Genomic DNA, 24,991 nt, shown 5'->3' on the forward strand with positions numbered 1-24,991 from the left:
CACTACCCTAGGTGCAGGAGGAAGCTGAGGTCTCCAGCATTTGACTCCATGTTTCAGTGGCACTGGTATCACCCTGCCCCGGGGCAGCTAGCCCTCACTGGAATCAGCACACAGGCCTTTCCAAGCAGTGTCTTATTCTGATGTTTATTCATTAGCATCAACCTTGCCTTGAAGTGAAACCCAATTCCCAAGTCCCCGGATGCTCTCCAAGGCTGGCAGGGGCAGTGCCATTGCTGTAGTGTGAGAGTGAGAAGGCCCAGTGGCTGGGACGCTGACGGCTGTCTGCTGTCTGCTCTGGCTCTCCCACTTCTCTCAATGGGGACAGGTTGTTCTAAAGTCCCACCCAGTCAGGTCTGAGGGTGGCCAGGCCTTGTTTCTGGCTCTCGGCAGTGGTACAGTCTGTGCTGTCAGCTCACCTGTTTGTCTGCAGCTACTCAGGGAGTAGGCCCTGAGGTTTGAAGGGCCAGGTGGACTCCCCCTATCATCTACAGGCGCAGCCTCTTAATGTCCTCACTGCGGAAATCTATGCGCAGAGCCAGCACTTGGCGCACTTCAGCAGGAGTGAGGCGCCAAGTCAAAGGGCCAGAGTTGGCACCCCAGTAATCTAGAATCTCTGTCACCTGTGAGGAAGAACAGAAACCAGTCAGCAGGGCAGGGACTATCCTGAGGGAAGGGAGAAGGTGCCCTGCGGAGCTGGATTGCTAGTGGGCATGAGGGAGTTGCAGGGTTCCTTTGCATTTTTCCAGTCACCTTTCCCTGGCTATGCTGAGGGTGCCCCACATACCCGCTCCAGATTGAGGATCGTAGCCATCTGGGAAAGCCGGGCAAACTTGTCTCGGATAGTCCAAGTTGTCACAGTTGTCAGATAAGCAATGAGTGACCTCAGCTCCTTGTCAAACTGCAGACCACCCAGCTATGGGAAAACACAAGCCCTATTTAAACACTTTTTTTTTCTTTTTCTTTTTGCTGGTTGTAGGGCCTGAACTCTGGGTCTGGGCGCTGTCCCTCAGCTCTTCAGCTCAAGGCAAGCACTGTACCACTTGAGCCACACAGTGCCACTTCCGGCTTTTTTTGCTTATGTGGTGCTGAGGAATCGAACCCAGGGCCTCATGCATGCAAGGCAAGCGCTCTATCACTGAGCCACCTTCCCAGCCCCTTAAACTGTTATTTTTAATAAAGCCTTGCCTTGTGACCAGAAGACCTGCAAGGCAAGGGTATTTTGGCCTCAGGTGGTACCCTGTGGCTCTAGTTTGTTCTAGTGTCTCAAAAGCCAGGACAGGACTGGGTGAGGATATGCAAGGCCTACAAGTAGTAGAGAGGACACAAATCCTAGGGTGGCATGACTTGTCTTCCTCAGGCTTACCCCTTTGCCCTTACCCGATTGAAGGTGGATTTCAGCACCACTTTCTCCAGCTCGACGGCGACAAGGCTCGTCATGAGGCCGGTCAGGCTGTCATAGATGACTGGAGACAGGTTGGCCTGCATAGAGGCTTGACATCAGTGGAGGTCCCTCCAAGCCCCTCTACCTCTACACTGCAGTCCTCAGTGGCAGGGGACAGGGATGTGGGTCATGAGGAGTGTTTCAGAGGTTGGGGTGTGGTGGGGTTTTTGCAGTCTTAGAGCTATAATGAATAGCCACAGGCTGCTGGTAGGGGCAGAGACGGTAATTCCACAAGTACCTGCTCACCTTGAATTCTGCCATTTGCTGCTCCAGGTTTAGGATGAATTGCTGTACCCAGGGGTCATTGGCCTCATAGTCATTGAATTCTTCCTATTTTCAGAAAGCAAGGGGGGAATTACCAGGAGCTTCTTTCTTCCTAGTTATCATTACCTCCACCTACCTCAGCTCTTTCAGGCAAATGATTTAAGAGGTCATTCCTCCCATTAGCTTTTGACACCACCAGTTTAAAACTAGCTTGGGCTCCAGGCTGGCAGTAACTGCTAGGGCACTGTACCTCTACCCAGCAAGCAGTTCTGGGGGGCAGCAGCCGCACACACTGGGGCAAGGTTCCTGGCCATGTGTTCCCTCTTGCAGTTTATGCTGTACAGGGGTGACTCACTAGGTCAGGGAAAGAAAGCTCCTAAGTCTCTGTAAAGTGGGCTAACAAGAGCCTTGATATAAGATGAGTCAGGTCAAGGCAAACTCTTGTCACATGTCTCTTTGAGCTCTTCTGACTAAAGCCAACCATTTCCTGGGAGGCACCTAGTCTTTGATGGAGAGGAACGTGAGCTGGGCAGCATGTAAGGTCTAGTCTCTTCCCATGATCCCACTGCCCTCCTTGGATTTGGGGGCTGAGGAAGACTGAGCTTGTAGCTGTTAGCTGACCTCCTCGATGTTATGAGAGACGGAGAGAAAGGTGTTGATCCAAGGCTGAACCTGTGGCTTGACTGCTGTGGTGTTGAGCTCCGTCAGCCCTTCCTGTAGGACAGCACAGAGACAATCAGACACAAACCCACCCCTCCCTCAACTGCAGGGTCCTATCGAAGCTGAGGTTCTCTACAGGCCCTGTGGGAAGCAGAGAAGGGAATCATATTAATAGAGGCCAGATAATCTTTTACACAACTATGAAGATTCAGGACCAGATGAGTCGTGAGATTATCCTAGCTCTGAAAAGATTCCATAGTGTCTGGTGCTGGGCAGTACCTGGGATTAAGGTCAAGAACAGGTAACCACACTGTTCATTTCTTCTGAGCATCTTTCTGAACACTCTTGCCATTTGGGGGCCAAGTGGAGATTGGTCAGATCCTGGTTTGTCAATCTGACAACTATGCTGCTGAAAAACCTTTAGTTTCAAGGGATTTATATAACTCGGTGGCTTACATGTTTCTCCTTCCTCCTGTGCTCCATGGAGGCCATGGTAAACCAGTCACCTCCAGGTAGCAGCTCAACCTGGGGCTTACCTGCAAAAGGTCTCGGAATTTGTTGGACACTGCAGCCAACTCAGAAAGGCAGCTGTCAAACTTGGCCTGAGCCTGCTCTCCTCCAATGCCCTGGCTGAAGAGCTTGGTGCAGTCACTCTAGGGGAGAACATGGCTTTAGACAACTGAATGCATCTATATCAAGTGGAGATTTGAGCTGGAAGCATGGCTCAAGTGGTAGAATACCAGCAGAGCAAGTTAGCCAAGCAAGTGTGAGGCCCTGAGTTCAAGTCCTGGTACGTACTAAAGGAACAACAACAAAGACCAAAAACCAAAACTAACATAGCAACTGACTTTGTGCAAGGTTTGGTGAACTTTATCTAATTTCTTACATTTATAGAGGGCTTTGTTATAAAAAGTACTTTTCCATTTGTTTTTATTTTTTTGCAGTGAGTGTTGGGGACTGAATCAACAACCTTGTACATGTTGAGCAAGTGTTCTACTACTGGTTTACATGCCCAGCCCAAATCAAATAATTTTTTTTTGTCGGTCATGGGGCTTGAACTCTGGGCCTGGGCTCTGTCCCTCAGCTCTTCAGCTCAAGGCAAGGGATCTACCACCTGAGCCATAGCACCACTTCTGGTTTTCTGAGTGGTTTTACTGGAGATAAGAGTCTCATGGAGTTTCCTGTCTGGGCTGGCTTTGAACTGTGATCCTCAGATCTCAACCTCCTAAGTAGCTAGTCTTATAGGCACGAGCCACTGACGCCTGACAAATCAAGTAATTTGTTAAAACAAATTTTTATTAAAAGCCATCCACTTTAAATGATTACAAATGAAGAAACAGGGTGCAAAGGACAAAGACTGAAGCTAGATTTTTACTATTCCATGTTTTATGTACTTGAAAATTTTGAAATAAAATGAAGTAATTTCTAGAATTCAGAAGTAAAATAAATCTAACAAGTTAACTGTATATTATGAAAGAACTATGTTACATTACTTAAAGCACAGTAATTTAACTTATGTCATAATGAATATTCTCTAGGTTTATAAAAACAAAAATTTTAACTGTTCTGAGTAGTCGTACTGTTGATTCTAAAAAGAACTTTTAAAAATCAACTTTTCAACCCTGTTTTCATTAGAGCACCCAAAAACCAAAAATAGGGCTGAGTGGAGATCTGTATCTCATTTTATAGATGAGAAAACTGAGCCTCAGGGAGTTATAGAACTTGCCAAATGTCACATGCCAACACTATGTGTTAGATGATATGATTTGAATTCTGACTTCCCAACTCCTGTGCTGGAGCTTTCCTCACAGATCCATAGAGGCCTTTCTACCATATCAATCACAATGAAACCCAGCAAGTATGGCTATATGTCAGGGAGTGCATCTGTCCCCACCGGCATGGTTCATAGGGCTCTCTCTCACACTGGGTGGCTACAGCTGCTGAAAGCTCATAGACAATTTCCCCTGTACCTCCAGAGTCTTCTTGAGAGTGGAGATGTTTTCACTGCAGACTTCCACGTTGTTCAGAGTCACCTGAGAGATGAGGAAGGAAGAACATGACATCCTACTTACTGGGTACGCTGTCTACTCCAATGGCCAGATTGGCTGATAGTTGCATTCCCTGTGGGTCAGACTACGGCTGGCTAGACTCGGCTCACAAAAGCCCGCATCACTGTGATTAGGTGGGATGCTCAGATCTCATGCTGGCATCCCACAGTCAATGTTGAAGAATCATGCTGCTCTTGGTGCTGCTTAGTTACTGAGTGCAGATGGGTAAAGCTAAAGATGGCACATAAAAACCAGCAAACATCACAAGTTTCCAGGGAAATAACTGCACTGTCATAACTGCAGAAGGATGAAGGCTGCAACATAAATGTTTCCAAGGCACTTAGGGCACTAAGAATAGTTGTCAGGAGGAAAAAATGGATTGGGTTCAAATGGTATTGATTTCAAAGTTTCCCTTGTATTGACAGTCCTTGTAAGCATGGACTCATTGGGCTTATTCCCTGCTTCTGGCAAATGATTTGTCAGTACAGTTGGCGAAGTTATCTTGACAGCCAAAGGAATCAAAATGTCATAAAATAGACCATGTGTTGGGAGAGATGACATTTTAAGTGCTTGGTATTAGGAAAACTAGAAATCTTGTCACCAAGTATTTAGCATCACTTTTCTTTTTGGATATAGCTTCTATTCCTTCCAACAATGAAACCTTCTGAATGGAGGACCCTAATGGACCAACAAATTAAGCAAAGGCACACTGGCCAGCCTTGTGGACATGGGTGGATCCAGTGGTAGAAAACAGGACTGGATGGAAAACAGGAAGGGAGAAGGTTTAGGAGGACTTAGAGGACAACCAAATTGCTTGGTGCTGGTGGCTCCTGCCTGTAATCTTAGCTACTCAGGAGGCTAAGATCTGAGGACTGTGGTTCAAAGTCAGGTTGGGCTGGAAACTCTGTGAGTCTTGTACCTCCAATCAACTAACCAAAAAGCCAGAAGTGGAGATGTGGCTCAAGTAGTAGAGTACTAGCCTTGAGCAAAAAAAAAAAAAAAAAAAAAAGCCCTGGGACAGCATTCATGCCCTGAGCTCAAGTCCTAGGATGTGTATGTACATGCATGCACACACATACACACACAAAACCAACCAAGCAAAGATATTTAGCTTTGATATGGTAGGTTGCAAGAAGCCAATGAAAGCTTCTGAGCACAGAAATGAGGGAAAAATGTAAACAAAATAAAAAAGTTTGTCAGTTCATCATCATATGATGCCGGAAATTTTGTCAGAGTTCTCCAAAGGTACCACATTTCAGAGGCAAACAGTTCTTGGAGCTGATTTTCCTTTTTGGTGGGGAGAAAATTATCCCAGATGGATAGAACTCATGCCCAAGGAAAGCATTTTTAATGCCAGGAAGATAGTGGCTTCACTGAAGCAGCCTTCATATTGGATCTATTTAAGGGCTACTGTGGTTCCCCTGCTTGCAGATGAGATATTAGTAACCTTGGCTCCGAAAACAACAGCCAGAACAGTTGGCTGTAAGAATCTGATAGAAGCTAAGGATTTCTTCTAGAAAAATGTATATACTCTGTGGACTGTTGCTTAAGTCCTGTTATTGGATGGTTCTTCTAGCCTCTGAACTTTAGGAGCTAAACTGAGAGTTTAGTCAGTGTGAAGGATGGAGTACAATAAGCCTGTGACAGCACTGTTCCCTTCATGTCAAGAAAGTATGTGACAGCTGGGTGCTGGTGGCTCACACCTGTAATCCTAGTTACTCAGGAGGCTGAGATCTGAGGATCATATTTCAAAGCCAGACCGGGCAGGAAACTCCGTGAGAATCTTTTTTTTTTTTTTTTTTTTGTCGGTCGTGGGGCTTGAACTCTGGGCCTGGGCGTTGTCCCTTAGCTCTTCAGCTCAAGGCAAGTGCTCTACCACTTGAGCTACAGTGCCACTTCCGGTTTTCTGGTGGTTTATTGGAGATAGGAGTCTCACGGTCTCTCTTGGCCAGGCTGGCTTTGAACCGCGATCCTCAGATCTCAGCCTCCTGAGTAGCTAGGATTACAGGCGTGAGCCACCAGCGCCCAGCCTCCGTGAGAATCTTATCTCCAATAAACCACCAGAAAACCAGAAGTGGTGCTGTGGCTCAACTGGTAGAGTGCTTGCCTTGAGCTGAAGAGCTGAGGGACAGCGCCCATGCCCAGAGTTGCCCTTTATGGGTGGGCTACCACGCCCAGTGCTAAGGTCTTCAGTAGAGACTCCTTCCAGAAGAACGTGACAGAAAACTAGTCTTGATAGGCCTAAAGGATTGACAACCACCAATACCCTGGACCTTTCCTTACAGAAGCAGTATGAAGGCTTGGTATAGATGTTACAGTTTGGTCTTGTGGCAGTTGCTTGACAAGCCAAATACTGAGGAGCCCTTGAACAGCTGGGTAGAGGTCTTAGGAAGAAGCACTCAGGAAAGCTGAGGAGCCTTAGCTTCTTGCAGGGACAAGTGCATCTCCTGGCTCTGGCTACTCAGAATAGGTTCCTAGGTAAGAAAGGGTGGTAGAACCTTCTAGGAGGAACTTCTTACAGCGTGGCTTAGAGGTCATAATTTAACCTCTCTGCAGCTGGGGATTGAATGCAGGACCTTATGCCTGCCAGGCAAATGCTCAAAGCTGACCTATCCAGTCCACAGCTTAACTTGTCTAGAGAAACCCAACTCCAACCTGTGGGGCCACCTACCAGGAAGGACAGTTTGGCCTCGTCAGTGCTCTCGATGCCTTTGGTGTCAAATTTTCCCTGCTGAAGGCTGCTGTGCATGATGTTCACAGCACTGGTCACCCCGCGCTGGATGTCCTGTAAGGTGGTGGCTGGGAAGCCCATCCGTAGCTTGTTATGCAGAACATTCCTGGGGGGGCAGGATGACACATGTAGAGTGATAATGCTCAACCTGGCTTTTGGACAGCAGGGCTAAGCACCCTCTCTGTGCTCTAGCTGCTCCAGTTGCTCTTTTGGGGGAGATAACCAATCCTAGAGACCACTGTAGGACACCTCTCAGGAGCCTGGGTATGACAGTGAGCAATGCTCCCTCAAGAACACTAAGATAAGTATATATAGAGGAGAATGGCAAGGTTTTTGGTGAGGGATACTGGGGTTTGAACTCAGAGCCTCATGCTTGCTAGCCATGTGCTCTACTGCTAAGCCATGGCTCCAGGCCTTTATTGCACTTATTTTTGAGATAGGGTCTTATTTCCTGCCAAGAAGAATGCCTGGACCATGATCCACCTATTTTAGGCTTTCTGTGGTAGCTGTCATGACAGGCCATGTGTCCACAGTTTTTCCCACTGAGATGGATTCTTATGGACTTTTATTTTTTCCTGCCTGGGTTCGCCTAGAACTATGATCATCCTGATCCCACATAAGACAGAATGGCAGGCATGTACCACTATATCCAACTAGTGTTTAAGGAGGAGGTGTAGTGAATCATAAGCAGTATCTTTAATTCCCATTTCTGCATGGGGAGCAGGAAATGTTTCTCCCATTTCTCCCCATCTTTACCATTTATTACTAAAACAAATCCTGATAAACTTAAAAAAAAATCATAAGCAAAAAGAGAAGAAACAAATGGGTCACAGGAATCAACTATAACTAAGACCTTTGGGCCTAGAAAGCCAATCAGCCATACTTGAAGTAATCCTCCAGTTCAGTGGTGGCGAGGTTGATCATAGCACAGAGACAGTCGATGCTAGAGCTGGAGAGAGCCCGCCCAATGCACTTCTTAATGATGTAGAAGACATCATCCACCATGCTGGATGTCAACTGGCCCTTCTCATAGGTATCCAGGGCCACAGCCTATCCAAAGGTAAAATACTCAGTAAACATTCTAGTTCTACACATTCTACATGGTTTTGGTTCACTGGTCCTGGTTCTGCACCTTTTTCTATACCTTTCCCATATTTTTCCTTACATGGCTTATTCTAGCCTCTACTGAACACTACATTAGGAAATTTAATATTTAAGGCCTTAGCCCTGGGAACATCCATTACTTAGGAGGCTGGACATAGGAGAGGCCACACACACTAAGAGAGACTCCTCATCCACATACCTATAGGGAGGTGGAAGCAGGGAACAAGTAGATTCTATGGGGAGCTGAGCTGGTTTTATTGTAATGCTAGACGTCTATGCAAATGCTAGAAGTATATGCAAAGTATGATAACTCCAAAGACTCCTCTTACTGTATAAAGCAATGCCTCGCAGTCTGCATGCATGCATGCAGATATTTTCAGAGCAGAATCAAGAAACATGACAAGCCTCAATCATTTCCTTCAACTTGGTTTCTTAGATGGCAGCCTCATTTGTAAGAGATGTGTTCTGTGTCCTACCTTATTAACAGTCTCCCTCATGAAGTACTCTTCCATGGTAATATATAAGCCAATTAGCTCTTGCATGGTACAATTCAGTAGGCAATTATTGAGCAGTTTGTCCAGGCACTTCTGGTGCTCTAGGGAACAGCCAAGAAAGGAATATTCACTTTTTTTTCTTTTTGTTTTTGTCTGTTGTGGGGCTTGAACTCTGGGCCTGGGCACTGTCCCTGAGCTCTTCAGCTCAAGGCTAGTGCTCTACCACTTGAACCACAGCACCACTTCCAGCTTTTTTCAGTTTATGTGGTGCTGAGGAATTGAACCCAGGGCCTCATGCATGGGAGGCAAACACTCTACCACTGAGCTACCTTCCCAGCCCGAATATTCACTTTTTTTCCCCAAGGGCAATGGAGTAACATTTTCACTTTTATTCATGTCCTCTTCTAATCTTCCTCCCAAATAGGTTCATATATTACTTGGCTATAATCACAGTACTTTTTGTTCTTTTTAAATATCTTATTTTTTTTCCTATATATTAACTTCATTGTACTTTGTAATTCTCTCCCTCTCCCTTTACTTCCCTCCTTCTCTCCACTCTCTTACTCTCCTCCCTAAGTTTTGCTATGTGGTTTAGTCTGACCTAAACTCCTGGGCTCAAGAGACCTCCTGTCTTAGCCTTTGGAGTAACTGAGGATATAGGTATGTGCCATTGGACAGAGCCAGGCAGCAGTAGCTCATGCCTGTAATCTTAGTTACTCAGAAGGCTAGTTTGAAGCTAGCCTGGGCAGGAAAGGCCATAAGACTCTTTAACCACCAGAAACCTAGAATGGTGCTGGGGCTCAAAGTGGTAGACTGCTAGCCTAGAGTGAAAAAGCTCAGGGACAGCACCCAGGCCATGAGTTCAAGCCCACCCCTGGCAAAAAAGAAAAGAAAAGAAAAGAAACTCGGGCAGTCAGCTAGGTTCAGTAGCATTAGGCCAGGCTACTGAAGAGACTGAGGTGGGAGAATGTGCTAAGGAAGAATTCGAGAGCAGCCGAGGCATAATGAGACCTGATCTCAAAACAATAACCCTGGAGAACTTAACTATTAATGAGATTACCCGGTCTTATCTTTTTTTAAATATCATTTACCTCTTCAAAATTTGTGACTTGTAGAACTGGAACACTGAAAAAGGAGTTGAGTGGAAGGCTTTCTTTGTATTGAATAGTTGTTTTATTTTGAAACAGGGTCTCACTATGTGGCTGGTATTGGTACTTGAATACAGGGTCTAGGCTCTGTCCCTTAGCCTTTTTGCTCAATGTTGGCACTCTATCACTTGAGTTACAGCTCCATTCCTGGCTTGTTTGGTGGTTAATTGGAGGTAAGAATCTCATGGACTTTCCTGACCAGGCTGGCTTTGAACTGTGATCCTCAGCTCTCAGCCTCCTGAGTAGCTAGGATTATAGGCATGAGCCACCAGTGCCTGGCATTGTACAGGTTCTTTAAAACCTGTACATATCTCAAAAAAAAAACAAAAACTTAAATAAAATGATTAGATGAGAGTCAAGTTGGCCAGAGATGCACTGAGGCTTTGTTATTTCCTTAGCAAGAGATCTGTGGTTTACAGAATATGAGAAACATATTTTACCTTGCTTTACTTCTTCGGAGGCCATGGAGTCCCCCACCTCAAAATCTGAGCTGATTCTCTTCCTGAGGAAGCGTAAGTATAGCTCACTGCGGGCATTCATTAGAGTGACTTCAGTAAGGATGGGGTCCAGTTCCCTGAAACACAGAGCCGAAGGAATAAGAAGAGCTTTAAGGACAAAGAGTTTCTAATTCTCCATCCCCTTTGGGCCTGTAAAAGTAACTGCTAGGCATTGGTGCTCACACCTATAATCCTAGCTATTCAGGAAGCTGAGATCTGAGGATTGCAGTTTGAAGCCAGCCCAGGTAGGCAAGTCTGTGAGACTCTTACCTCCAATTAACTACTAAGAAAGGTGGAAGTGGAGCTGTGGCTCAAGTAGTGGAGTTCTAGCCTTGATCACAAAAGTCCAGGGACAGCTCCCAAACCATGAGTTCAAGCCCCACTATCAGTGCGTGCATGTACACATGCGCACCAACACACACGCACACACGCACGCACGCATGCACGCAAGAGTAGCTCTGCCAGAAGCTCATGCTGGCTGTGCTGTCCTAGTTATGAGATAGTTGCCAACTACATTGTCCACATATCTGTTTCAACTAAATTACTTACTCCTTAAAATTCTGCCATGGCTAAGTAGAAGAATTATCTGTGCCTGTACCTCAGGTGAAAGAAAATACACTACCCCAAACTTTGCACTGGTGGCTTACACCTATAATCCTATCTACTCAAGAAGCTTAGGTCTGGGGCTGGGAAGGTGGCTCAGTGGTAATGTTTGCCTTGCATGCATGAGGCCCTGGGTTTGATTCCTCAGCATCACATAAACAGAAAAAGCCAGAAGTGGCGCTGTGGCTCTAGTAGTGGAGTGCTAGCCTTTAGCTGAAGAGCTGAGGGACAGCACTCAGGCCCAGAGTTCAAGCCCCATGACCAAAAAAAAAAAAAAAAGCAGCTTAGGTCTGAGGATCAAGGTTTGAAGCCAGCCTGGGCAGACAAATCTGAGATCTTAGCTCTAATTACAGCCAAAAAGGCAGAAGTGATAATTACCTTGGTTCAATTTTTTCTGTTGAAGGATTTCTCAAGTTGCTCTGGACAAGTCGAAACTGCAACATACCATAGAAATGAGAATTCTCTTCCCCGTCTTCCAACTATCTGTCTCCTGCTGATCCCTCTAAACTTTTAGCATACAAGAACATTTAGGTTCAACTTGCTCACCAGGCTTACTTTTCCTGTAAGCCAGAGGTGGACTTTTGGGATGATGGGCTAAAGATTAGCTATTGCACTTAAAAGTAATGCTAATAGTGTTCCAATGGATGACTCTGTATTATAGTGTCCTAGTCTGGAATTTTGGAGATATAATTGTGTTAAGGATTCCTATGTACTATTTTTGCTCCCTCTGCTCATAGATATGGAAAAATAAAGTCCCCAAAAGCAAATGTTATCTTTAGCAGTAAAGAATTAAGAGGAGATTCAAAACAAAAACTAGAATCTTAGGAAAGAAAATCTGTATCAATAGAGGGTACACTATGGCACACTGTATTAGAAAATTGGTCTAAGGTTTCTGTTGTGTTCTTTCAGGAAGCCCCATTTTCTTTTCAGTCCTGTACCGAGCCCATCATCACATTGACAATATAAGTCCAAAGTAAGGTGGAGGGGCTGGGAAGGTGGCTCAGTGATAGAGCACTTGCCTTGCATGCATGAGGCCCTGGGTTCAATTTCTTAGCACCACATAAGCAAAAAAGAAAAAAACCGGAAGTGATGCTGTGGCTCAAGTGGTAGAGTGCTAGCCTTGAGCTGAAGAGCTGAGGGACAGCGTCCAGGCCCAGAGTTCAGGCCCCACGACCGGACCAAAAAAAAAAACAAAAAAACCAAAGTAAGGTGGAAATAGACAAGACAAAGGCTAGTGTGAATTCAGTATTTGCTCTTTTCCTATCTTTTGTTGCTGTTCTTTTTTTCTAATTTATTCTTCTCAATGTCCCTGGCCAAAGTTGCTTCCAAACCACTGGTAGCTTCCCCTGCTCACCTGCTGGTGGTAATCCCTCTGCTTGATGAACTTGTCTACCACCTTCTCCACCTGTCTGTCACACTCCACTTGAAGATATTTGATTAGGGTATAAAGTTTCCCGGGTCCATAATAGGTCTCCACTATGGGTTGGTGAGTCTCCACAATGCGGGCAATTCCTAGAAGTGAGAGAGGCAATTCCAAACATTCTTCCCTCCTTTCTATCCAAGACTAACCTAGGTTTAACTCAATCCTCTTCAGTTACTTCATTACCAAAATGATCCCTCACAAATAGTTCCAGGTGGTGCTAAGAATTTTTTTTTTTTGGGTTGGTTGTGGGGCCTGAACTCTGGGCTTGGGGGCTGTCCCTCAGCTCTTCAGCTCAAGGCTAGCACTCTACCGCTTGAGTGGTTTATTGGAGATAAAGAGTCTCACCAACATTCATGCCCGGGATGGCTTTGAGCCACTGATGCCCGACTGTCCCTGAGCTCTTTTGCTCAAGGCTAGCACTCTACCACTTTCAGCCACAGCTCAATGTCCAGTATTTGAGTGGTTAATTGGAGGTAAGAGTGTCACAGGGACTTTTCTGTCTGGGCTGTCTTTGAACTGTGATCCTCAGATCTCAGCCTGAGTAGCTAGGATTATAGGCATCTGGCAGGAAATTCTTAAATATGAGCAATGATTGGGACACTAATAGAAATTTAAGAAATCATATTATGAAGCCAGGCGTCAGTGGCTCACACCTGTAATCCTAGCTACTCAGGAGGCTGAGATCTGAGAATCTCGGTTCAAAGCCAGCCCAGGCAGGAAAGTCCATTAGACTCTTTTTTTTTTGTCGGTCGTGGGGCTTGAACTCTGGGCCTGGGCACTGTCCCTCAGCTCTTCAGCTCAAGGCGAGCGCTCTACCACTTGAGCTACAGCGCCACTTCCGGTTTTCTGGTGGTTTATTGGAGATCGGAGTCTCACGGTCTCTCCTGCCCGGGCTGGCTTTGAACCGCGATCCTCAGATCTCAGCCTCCTGAGGAGCTAGGATTACAGGCGTGAGCCACCAGCGCTCCGGCGACTTATCTCTAATAAAACCACTAGAAAACCAGAAGTGGCGCTGTGGCTCAAGAGATAGAGTGCTTGCCTTGAGCTGAAGAGCGCAGCCCAAGCCCAGAGTTCAAGCCCCACGACTGACCAAAAAAAAAAAATAGAAATCATATTATGACTATTCTCTCCAACAGCATCTTTGGAAGTCAAGATAATTTTCTTGTTTTAAATTATATTCAATTTACTTTAACAGAGCTTGGGTCTGAAGAGATAGGGAAGATCAAAATATTGGAGAGATTAATTTTACTAATCAGATTCTAAATCTGGGAGTTAATTCTCCTATCATTAATGCATAGTAAACTATAGGATTAGATTGAAAGCATCAGACTGGAAGGGAAAGAAGAGGGGTAGGAAGCAGATGTAGAGAAAGTAGAGATAGAGTAGAGAAAGAAGCTCACCTTCAAACAGGAGAGTGAGTGTGTCTGCAAAGATGACTGCAGCTCTTCGGTCACTCATATCCGACTCTAGCACCAACAGTAAGTTCTCCTCAGCTTTACTGGCTACCTGGGCACAAAATTCACATATACTTCTTAGATCAAAGGCCAGCCTCATGCAGGGTAAATTTGTTTTCCAAAAGGCCTCCCACTGGTTTTTCTTCCCTGTACGTTCTCTTGGTGGTTGGAGGAACCTCTCTTGGTGAGAATCTGGGCTGTGTGAGTTCAGGTAGGGCAAGAAACTAGAGCAAAGAGATAACTCTTCTTTCATTCAGAAGGATAAATAATGCTTTCCTTCTCTTCCAAAATATAAACAGTTAGCCAGACAGCAGTGGCTCATGCCTGGAATCCTAGCCACTTAGGAGGCCGAGGTTTGAGGATTTTGGTTCAAAGCCAGCTTGGACAGGAAAGTCTGTGAGACTCTTATCTCCAACTAACCACCAAAAAGCTGGAAGTGGAGCTGTGGTTCAAGTGGTAGAGTACTAGTCTTGAGCACAAAAGCTCAGAAACAGTGCCTAGGCCCTGAGTTCAAACCCAGGGCCAGCAGAAACAAAACATAAACAAAATATTAGCAACAAATGCAGTGGTGGTAGTCACTAGATACTAGGTACTAACTAGGTATAGACTGAAAGTGAACTATCCAACTTGTGGATGGGATGGGAAGGAAAAACTGGAAGAGAGCATGGGAAGAGGTTGCATTGTCCAAAAATAAATGTACTTATTACCTGACTTATTTAACTGTAACCCCTCTGTATATCACCTTTATAAAGACAATAAAAAATTAAAAAGTTCATAGACACTTGTTTCACAGCTAAACAACAACAATAACAACAAACCCAAGCTGTCATTAGCTAAAGGGAGAGTGACCCTAGTTGTAATAATCTCCTCAAAGTTTAGCTTGTTATTCTTAACAAGAAATCTGGGTAATATGGAAGCTTTTTGTTTTTGTTTTTTTATATTTTATTAGTACTGGGTCTTGAACTCAGGGCCTGGGTACTGTTCCTTAGCCTTTTGTTCAAGGCTAATAGAACTTTACCACTTGAACCATACCTCCAATTCTAGTTTTTTTGTGTGTGTGCTTAATTGGAGAGCAGAGTCTCATGGATTTTTTTCTCTCCCCAATGGCTTTCAACCACCTTCCACAGACCTCAGCCTTCTGAGTAGCTAGAATTACAGGCATGAGCCACCAACACCCAGCTATTTATTTTTTCCTTCATGCCAGTATTGGAGCTTGAACTCAGTTCTTCCCCCCCAGAATACCAAGATTCCTTGTCCTAGCTTGACAGATACCATTTATGAGAACCAGTTACTTTGAGATTATGCTAGCCCTTTAACACACACACACACACAACACTAACACACACACACACATTTAAAATTTCAATTTTTTTTTTTTTTGCCAGTCCAGAGGCTTGAACTTGTGCTGTCCCTGAGCCTCCCTGTGCTCAAGGCTAGCACTCCACCACTTGAGCCATAGAGCCACTTCTGTTTTTTTCAGAGTAGTTTATTGGAGGTAAGAGTCTCATGGAAGCTGGGTGTTCATGGCTTACACCTGTAATCCTAGCTACCCAGGAGGCTGAGATCTAAGGATTGCAGTTCAAAGCCAGCCCGGGCAGGAAAGTCTGTGAGACTTTTATCTCCAATAAACCACTCGGAAAACCAGAAATGGCACTATGGCTCAAGTGATAGAGTGCTAGCCTTGAGCTGAAGAGCTGAGGGACAGCGCCCAGGCCCAGAGTTCAAGCCTCACAACTAACCAAAAAAAAAAAAAAAGTCTCATGGATTTTCTTGCCTAGGCTGGCCTTGAACTGAGATTTGCAGATCTCAGCCTCCTGAGCAGCTAGGATTACAAGAGTAAGCTACTGGTGCTCAGCAGTAGTCCATATTTTGAACAGAAGAAAAGTACTATTAGGCATTATTGGCTCATGGCCCAGGAGGCTGAGATCTAAGGATCATAATTAGAAGCCAGACAGGGCAAAGAAAAGTTGGTCAATGAGACTCCATGTCCAGTTAATCAACAAAAAGTCTGACTGGTGGTAGAGTTCAAGTGATGAAATGCCAACTGTGATGAAAAGTGCCAAGTGAGAACACAGGGCCTTGATTTCAAGTCTGATACTGATACTAAAAAAATAAAAAGCATTAAAGTCCTAAGAATCAAACTGAAGCCCATTGAGACTCCAGAATGGTTATGAAGTCTTGAGACCATTAACCAAGAATTTCAATTGCTTATTTATTGATTGAATTGATTGTTAGTTATGGAGCTTGAACTTGGGGCCTGGTGCTGTCTCTGAGCTTTTGTGCTCAAGGTTAGTGCTCTCCACTTTGAGCCACAGTACCACTTCTGGTTTTCTGGTGGTTAATTGGAAATAAGTCTCATGGACTTTCCTACCCAGGCTGGCTTTGAACTTCGATCCTCAGATCTCAGCCTCCCAAGTAGCTAGGATTACAGGCATGAGCCACCAGCATCTGGCTTTCAATTACTTTTAAAAGGAGCCAGTTCCTCACTAACAGCTTGAAAAGGATGATTCAACTTGTCAGAGAACTTGCATTTTCATTTTTGGAAATAAATGTGTAGTAGCAGATGCCTACGCCATCAATAGGCTGGCAATAAATGTGTTGAGTAAATGCATGCATTCAATTCTGCCAGATTCCAGAAGGAGCAGAAAAAAATCATATGCAGAAAAGACAAAGAATCCATAAAAACTGGACTTATTCAGTCTCTCCAGGCAAAGAACTATATCATTTTCCGGACAAATAACCTGGGCCCATACCTGCTTGCAGAGGTATTCTGAGAATTTGCTTAATCCCTCTTCATGCAAACCCAACAGTGGGAAGATCTTGAAGAAACGTTCCACCTGGGGCAAATCCCCTTCCTTGGTAGCTATGGCAAATTTTTCTGCTACAATAGCTTTGAGACGTTGCTCAGCTTCTTGCAGTAATTTCAGGTTGGCATCAATTATGCTTCCTGCTCAATGGGGAGAAAAATGAAACTTAATGCAAAGAATGGTACTGTATCTGCTCCATGTTTTTTTTTTTTTAATGTTTGTCCTAGGGCTTTAGACACTGTTCCTGGAGTTTTTGCTCAATGCTAGTGCTCTCCCATTTGAGCCACAGCTCCACTTCTGGATTTTTGGCAGTTAATTGGAGATAAAGAGTCTCACAGACTTTCCTGAGTAGGCTAGCTTTGAATTCTGATCCAATTTAATTGTGATCTGAGTCTCCTGACTGTGAGCCACCAGTGTCTAGCCACCAGTATTCACTAAGAAGTATGTACTATGCACTTACTGTGCTAGATACTAGACTTGCAGTGTGGATGTTAAAGAGATGAAGTCAGCCATGATCCTACTGTCATGGAGGGTACACTTAAATGAAAGTTTTGAACATAAATATCTATTAAATATTCTGATAAATTGCTCCAAGGAAGTTCTTCAAAGTTGCAAAGTACAAAGAATTGCTAGAAAGTGAGGAGCCCTCTCTAAAAGGTGGGTATGATTTTGAGACTTGAGTAAGGATAGTAGTAGAAAGATGAGGGGCTGGGAATGTTGCTCAGTGGTAGAGCGCTTGCCTAGCATTCATGAAGCGCTGGGTTCAATTCCTCAGTACCACATAAACAGAAAAAGTCAGAAGTGGTGCTGTGGCTCAAAGTAGTAGAGCACTAGCCTTGAGCAAAAGAAGCTCAGGAACAGTACTCAGGCCTTGAGTTCAAACCCTATGACTGGCAAAAAAAAATTAAAAAAAGAAGAGGAAGAGGAAGAGGAAGAGGAAGAAGAAGAAGAAGAAGAAGAAGAAGAAGAAGAAGAAGAAGAAGAAGAAGAAGAAGAAGAAGAAGAAGAAGAAGAAGAAGAAGAAGAAAGGTGAGCTAGGTACCAGTGGCTCACACCTATAATCCTAATTACTCAGGAGGCTAAGATCTGATGATTGCAGTTTGAAGCCAGCTGGAGCAGAAAAGTCCCTGTGAGACTCTTATCTCCAATTACCCACTCAAAAACTGGAAGTGATGCTGTGGCTAAAAGTAGTAGAGCACTAGCCTTGATCAAAAGAGCTCAAGGACAGCACCCAGGCCCTGAGTTCAAGTCCCATGACGGATTAAAAAAAAAAAAAAAAAGAGCCGGGCGCTGGTGGCTCACGCCTGTAATCCTAGCTACTCAGGAGGCTGAGATCTGAGGATCGCGGTTCAAAGCCAGCCCGGGCAGGAGAGACCGTGAGACTCCTATCTCCAATAAACCACCAGAAAACCGGAAGTGGCACTGTGGCTCAAGTGGTAGAGCGCTCGCCTTGAGCTGAAGAGCTGAGGGACAGTGTTCAGGCCCAGAGTTCAAGCCCCACGACCGACAAAAAAAAAAAAAAAAAAAGAAAAAAAAAAAAAAAAAGAAGTAGAAAGATGAAGAATAGTTGCTTAGGTTGAGTAAAGATTATGGAAGGCCCAGAATATCAAGCTAAAAATTTCAAGTAGGCAATATGGTTTAATGCAAAGAACCAACTGGCCACAGAATCAGTTAAGTATAAATTCATTTCCTTTTTCCATAAAATGGAAATAACATCTGCCCTGAGATGGTGAGGACCTAAATAGGACCAGAAAAGGAAACTTCTCTAATACATGGTTGAGTTTGCCTAATTCAGATTACAGATACTCATAATCAACAGTTTGGGATGCCCACCTTCTTTGCCTTGTCGGCTGAGCTCAATGACTGACTTATCTAGGCACAAGTATCGATGAATGTGGGCTGCAGCCTGCTCATAATCTTCATTCCTTAAAGCAGTCTGAACTCCATCCATGCAGAATTTCAGGTCCAAGATGTCATCAGCTCTCTGAATGGCCTGATAGAGACGGTTCTGCAAAAAGATTTGATGCTTAGAAATCATGTTTGTTTTGTTCTCCGTACAAGGTAGAGATTAAGGAGGCGAATTTAATTAACCATTGAGCTTTTATAGTGTCAGTTAGCAAATACAACCAGTACTCCTACCACTCACAAAACTGTTATTTTTTTTGTTGGTTGTAGAGCATATGGCCCTTCTATTTGTGCTTCCCTGTTCACTGGGGATGACAGGCACACACTGTGCCCAGCCACTGTGCTTTCCTGGAAATTGCACATACCACAATGCCCAGCCATTGGATGAAATGGAGTCTCCTGAATTTGGGCTGACCTCAAATTACAATTTTCTAATCCCCATCTTGCACCATCTTTTTTTTTCTTTTGTTGGTTGTGGGGCCTGAACTCTGGGCCTGGGCACTGTCCCTCAGCTCTTCAACTCAAGGCTAGTGCTCTACCACTTGAGCCACAGTGCCACTTCCAGCTTTTTCTACTTATGTGGTGCTAAGAAATTGAACCCAGGGCCTCATGCATACAAGGCAAGCACTCTACCACTTAGCCGCCTTCCCAGCCCTTCTTTCCCCATCTTTTAAGTAGCTAGGGTTAGGCCATTGTGCCTGGCATGGAATTTTCCTTTGAAATACCTGTCTGTCTCTGGCATTTTATATTAGATTTCTAGTTGATAGTGCTATTAACGTCTCTAATGTGAGAGCTTCTTTCCTGCCATCTAACTCAGACACGGTTCTATGGGATTACCTTGGCCAGGTCAAGTTGACGGACTTTGCTGGACACATTTTCAGCTAGGTTGCAGGTAAAGGTGATCATTCCAGCCAGCTGCTTAGCATCTCCCTCAATCAGCTGCAGATTGGGACTGGAGACACAAATTGCCAGCGACAGATATCCATTAGGACAAAGGGTGATAAGAAATGAAAATGGTTTTGCAGATGCAGACTATGCCTTCTACTTTTTTTTTTTTTGTGCCAGTCCTGGGGCTTTAACTCAGGGGCACTGTCTCAGAGCTTCTTTTGCCCCAGGCTACCACTCTATCACTGAGCCACGCCACTCTATCACTTGAGCCACAACACTACTTCTCATTTTTTTTTTTTTGGTAACTTATTGGAAGTAAGAGTCTCATGGACTATCCTTTCCTGGGCTGGCTTCAAACCGTGATCCTCAGATCTTAGCCTCCTGAGTAGCTAGGATTACAGGCAACAAGTGCCTGGCTTCCAAAATTATTTTACTGTGAACTCAGACCTACATTTAATAAAATAGTAAGAAGGCTGGGGTAGGAAGAGGGATCACAGCCAAGGAAATGTGCTAAAGTACATATTTATTTCTTTGTGCATTTACAATTGCTAAATTTCAATGTACTTGTAATTAATGCATGCATTTAATGATGCTATGTTTATGCCCCTAGTGTGTGTATATGTGTGTATGATACTTTAGATCTGATCCTTGGCACTACAACAATAGGTAAATAAAATATTAATTCTAAAACTACTAGATTCACCCCTAAATAAATATAGCCAGAGAATTAGAGAATACATTCTCCTAGCAGCTAAGTTACATAAATGCACTAGTCAAGAATGTTAGAGGGCTGGGAAGGTGGCTCAGTGGTAGAGTGACTGCCTTGCATGCATGAGGCCCTGGGTTCGATTCCTCAGCACCACATAAGGAGAAAAAGCCAGAAGTGGTGCTGTGGCTCAAGTGGTAGAGCACTAGCCTTGAGCTGAAGAGCTGAGGGACAGTGCCCAGGTCCAGAGTTCAGGCCCCACAACTGACAAAAAAAAAAAAAAAAAAAAAAAAAGAATGTTAGAGGATACTAAGAAAAAGAGCAATTTTTATGAATAGTTAATATGCATCTTCAAAAGCTCAAACTTGAACTGCACATCCAATCACCTGGCAGACATTATATAAATATTCCTGGGCTTCACTCATAGTTCCTGATTCATTAAGTGTGGGGGTGGACCCTGGAATTTGTATTTCTAACACGTTTCTATGTCCAAGGCTTTGAAAACTACTGAACTGTATACCCTTAGGCGTCCCTATGTTGAGGTAATGCTACTCCATTTGAAACTCCATTTGAAACTCAATTGGCAGTTTATAACAAAGTTAGGACAAATAATAACTTAGCTAGTGGACCCTGCAGGAATGTAGTCAGTCTTGCCATGATGCATGGACTCACCCCATTCGGTGGAGAGTGACCATCTTATTTTCAATAGTGTTTTGCTGTTCCAAAAGATCATCCAGCTCTTTTTCCACCACTTTCTGAAACACAGAGAAACAGCTTGTTATCCTTGAGTAGAAGGATCCTTATGAGTTATTTAACCCAGCAACTACTTGAAGGGTGAATCCCATTTCAAGTTGTTTCTTTTTACTATGCTCCCTTGGACTTAAACAATACTTTGTTTCTGTACTTAATACAATGCATGATAATTCTTTCCTTATGTATGTCTTATTTCATCTACTGGATCAGCAGAAAGTTTTTTTTTAATTTTTAAAAAAGAATTAAAAAAAATTGGTGGTGGGGATTAAACTCAGTGCTTGCTAAGCAAGCAGTCTACTACTGAACTGTATCTCCAACCGCAAATAAACTTTATCATAATGCATCACACAGGTAGAAAAATACACATAATACCTAAACAAATGAAATTTCCACAGTGGCAGTCATTTCTTGGTACGTAGTAAATACAATTCTATCTCAGTAAAGTCATTTACTCTGCGACTTCAATGTATGCTAAACCCACACCCCTTTTTTGTGCTGATCCTGGGGCTTGAACTCAGGGCCTGGGAGCTGAGTTTTTATGCTCATGGTTAACATGCTACCATTTGAGCCACAGCTCTACTTCTGGCTTTTTGGTGGTTAATTTCATGGACTTTCTTGCTTGCATTGGCTTCAAACTGTGATCCTTATATTTCAGCCTCCTGAGTAACTAGGATTACAGGCTTGAGTCACTGATGCCTACTTTTATGTAACCTTATGCTTCAGTTTCTTCACTTGGAAAATAGGAATAGCATTATGTATTTTATAGGATGTTGTGCAATATAAACAGGAGAACCCCAGTGTTTAACCTGATTGGACTGCACAGTTTAAAAGCCATTTACTAGTAGACTTGTGTGTATGTGTGTGTGTGTGCACACGCGTATGTGTGTGTGTGTGTGCACGCGCGAGCACATGTGTATATGCTACTGGGGTTTGAACTCAGTGCCTTTCACTCGTGAAGTTGGCATTATACCTTTGAAATGTAACTCAGATGTAGGGGGATATTTATTTTTTGCCAGTCCTTGGGCTTGAACTCAGTGCTTAAGGCTAGCATTTTACCATTTGATCTACAGGGCCATTCGGGCTTTTTTTCTGAGTAATTTACAGGAGATAAGTCTTACAGACTTTGCTGGGCAGGCTGGCTTCAAACTGCCTCAGATCTTAGCCTCCTGAATAGCTAGGATTATGGGTATGAGCCACCAGCACCTGGAAGGTGGATATTTTTATTAAGATAGTTCAGTAGGAGATAGAGTGAAACTTCCCCTGACAGTCAGAAACAAAGACTAATATTTTTATGTCTATAAGAATTACTTAACTTTTCTCCAAAGTACGGACTCAATGAATGCAAGCTTAGAAATGTTAAGGACACCGTATTGAAAAATACACCTTGTAGGGAAAAAAAAGTATCAGAAACCTAGAGTTGTCAGAAGTTAATATTTCAAAATGTTTAAAGATATTAATGACTTTCTCTCCCCCAGGGTGAAACTGCCTTTTGTATTCATCTTTTTTAAAGAGTGATTTGGAAAAAACAGCTACTAAACTTTTATAGCAGAGCTTGTATCTCTTCTTATGATTGGCTAGGAACTCAAATGACATTGGAGAGTGAATTGACAGCTTCCAATTACCTTGGACAGGTTAAGGAGGAGACAGGATATTATAAAGCAATAGAAACCTTAGAATCTAGTAGTACATGCCCTTATTTGACAGAACATAAGGTGGAAGAAATGAAGTGAATTGTCCAAGACAACAGTGCCTGTGCTTTAAACGTTCTAGCAGACTGTGGTGGTAATACGTGTCTGTAATTCAACCTACTTCAGAGGCTGAGGCATGAAGACAATTAACTCCCAGAGGTATAATACTTGCCTAGCAAGCCCAAAGGCCCTGGGTTCAACCTCCAGTACCATCCTAAAACGAAACAAAGTACAAAGCTGTGCATTTAACTGAAATGCTAAACGTACATCCGCTTATCATTCTCTGCAAGAATTCTTAAAACTCTTCAACTTTATTTGCAACTACTTCTTGCTTAAATGAAATAATGGGAAGGTAGTGTTTCGTCATTTTTCAACAGGTAAGTCAATACAATTTTAGAGAACGAAGGCACTGGGCACATACTCTCTTTACTCACTTGAGAAACACTACAGTGACTACAGGGCTAGGGAAATGAATGGGGGAAGAGAGAGAAGGGTACTGATCTCCCAGATGATCAGATCAAATAACCTTGTGGGAGCATCAGGCCGAGTGGACAGTTACAATGTCTAACCAAGGACCCAACTACGCTAACACTTCTTGCACAGGAAGCTTTCGGTCTCTTTCCCTCCCCCGTCTTCCAGGAGAGCGCTGCTCACAGCCCGGATTTCCCACCACTGACAGTCTAATGCCCACAGGCCCCCGATCCTCCTGGAAAAAGAGTTCCAGCCCCCCCACCTCCTCGCCGCAGAGCCGTTCGTACACAGCCTCCAGCTCCTGCAGGTCGGTCAGGGAACGAATGAGCTCGGTAGAGATTTCAGAACAGCCGCCTCCTCCCACCCCCTCGGGCGGCGGAGGCGCTCCGGACTTCGGAAGAGAAGCCACATCAGCCATCTTGGTTCCTATTCGGTGCTTCCGGGTCCGCGAGGACCCCTGGTCGTTGGCGCGCCTCGTCATTGGGGCTGCCCATAGTAGTGCCTGAGTAGCTAATATTTAAGTTTTTTTTCTTTAAACCTTGATTTTAGTTACAGTAATACCGTATATTTAAATAGTTTAAATGCGGCGTGGAAGCAGAGAGAGAGGCACGTAAAAATTATCTACATATACTATTCAGGCGCAAGTTGGGTACCTTCTTCCCGTCGCGCGCCGTCGCAAGGCCCCAGTCTTGAGGACTAATGGCGGACGCCTGCCGATTGGCGTTGCGGGCGGCTTAGGCCTTGAAGGGATTCAGCATCCAGCGGATACTTACGCCATCCTTCCTGCTGCAGGGTAAAGAAGTAGCTTCGAAACCTTTCTGGCTCCGGGGAAGTGAGGAGCGGCCTCTTGGGAGGGGGCCCCGACGCTTTGGCGGGAGTCTCAGGCCGTGTAGGCCCCGAGCGGTGGTGGCGGGTGTGTGTGGGGAGCTGTGAGCGCAAGCCTGCGGCGCGCAACCGGCTTCCTGGGGTCCCCGCGCGACCCAGCCCTATAATAGAGGCTCGCCACCCGGGCGTCGTGGAGCACGCCTGTGAGTCCCAGCACTCCGCTCGGGAGGCTGAGGCCGGAGGACTATGGATTCGAGGCCAGCCTGGGATCTCTTAAGTACCTTGTCTCAAAACGGGGCGCGCGGGGGGGGGGGGGGGGGCAGAAATGACTTCGCTTTTGGTCCTGGGTCTCTGAGGCGGGAAGGAGTAAGAAGAAGCAGGAAGGCTATCTCCCTCTGGAAATAGTGAATAGGCCCTAACGGGAATCTCCTAGCAGAATTGGAGCAGTCAACTCTGGGGGGGGGGGGGGTCAACTCTGGTTGGAATTTGTGTGTTTTGATAGTTGGGCAATTTGTCTCGACCTCGAAACCCCAGTTTTCTGTGCAAAATGAAGCATGATAACAATCTTGGAGACCTTGAGAGTCTAAACCCCAGTTTTCTTTGCAAAATGAAGCATGGTAACAATCTTGCAGACTTTGAGAGTCTTAAATACAGTGGTGTTCACTTGGAGCACGGATAAAAAAATGGTTTGAGAAAATAAAGATACTTGAAGTAACCGCAGAGGGTTGATAGACCTGTATTTACCAAACCTACCAAGTTTTCTGGCATATAGTTTTACTACTGAACTTACGTTCCTTCAGAACGCTCCTTCACCGTTACTCACGGTGAAAGTGTGGTTGGAAAACTTGGGCCCAACTAGGTTTGGGGATAATTAATCTCTAGGTTTTGTAAATGGATGACATTTGGTTTAAAAAAAAAAACCGGAAAATAGGGCAAGTTCTTCCCATTAGCCACAAAGAAAAATATTCTGGTGGAACCTACTCAGGCCCCACTTCCAGCCTGGAAGATTGATCTTTACACTTGCTCTTGTGTAGCCCAGAAATGACTATTTTATGAGTACATGTACTCTGGTTTAACAGCA

At 44.4% G+C, this 24,991-nt stretch overlaps 2 protein-coding genes across 3 annotated transcripts in view; one reads left to right on the forward strand and one right to left on the reverse strand.

Moving 5' to 3' along the window:
• Positions 1 to 128: 128 nt before the first annotated feature.
• Positions 129 to 23,529, reverse strand: Cog4 (component of oligomeric golgi complex 4). 2 transcript variants are annotated; one of them, XM_042700690.1, is made up of 19 exons: positions 23,348 to 23,529; positions 20,846 to 20,928; positions 19,417 to 19,531; positions 18,508 to 18,682; positions 16,621 to 16,814; positions 13,814 to 13,919; positions 12,345 to 12,502; positions 11,369 to 11,424; positions 10,331 to 10,464; positions 8,725 to 8,843; positions 8,028 to 8,194; positions 7,085 to 7,250; positions 4,336 to 4,398; positions 2,902 to 3,018; positions 2,327 to 2,419; positions 1,688 to 1,771; positions 1,378 to 1,479; positions 785 to 913; positions 129 to 620 (listed from the first exon to the last, which is right to left on the reverse strand). In XM_042700690.1, exons 1-19 carry the CDS (start codon positions 23,501 to 23,503, stop codon positions 486 to 488), a joined length of 2,352 nt encoding a protein of 783 aa, XP_042556624.1. In that variant the 5' UTR covers positions 23,504 to 23,529; the 3' UTR covers positions 129 to 485. The 2 variants fall into 2 exon arrangements, with proteins under 2 accessions (XP_042556624.1, XP_042556625.1); XM_042700691.1 differs by having other exon boundaries at positions 23,373 to 23,462.
• A 218-nt stretch (positions 23,530 to 23,747) lies between these two features.
• Positions 23,748 to 24,991, forward strand: part of Sf3b3 (splicing factor 3b subunit 3) — a 42,031-nt gene continuing 40,787 nt past the window's right edge. The window contains exon 1 of the mRNA XM_042700684.1: positions 23,748 to 23,878. The gene's annotated coding sequence lies outside the window, so the exon portion shown is untranslated. The remainder of the gene's footprint in view (positions 23,879 to 24,991) is intronic.

This window comes from Dipodomys spectabilis, unplaced genomic scaffold, assembly GCF_019054845.1.
Source record: "Dipodomys spectabilis isolate Male_0828 unplaced genomic scaffold, ASM1905484v1 ptg000273l, whole genome shotgun sequence".
Taxonomy (NCBI): domain Eukaryota; kingdom Metazoa; phylum Chordata; class Mammalia; order Rodentia; family Heteromyidae; genus Dipodomys; species Dipodomys spectabilis.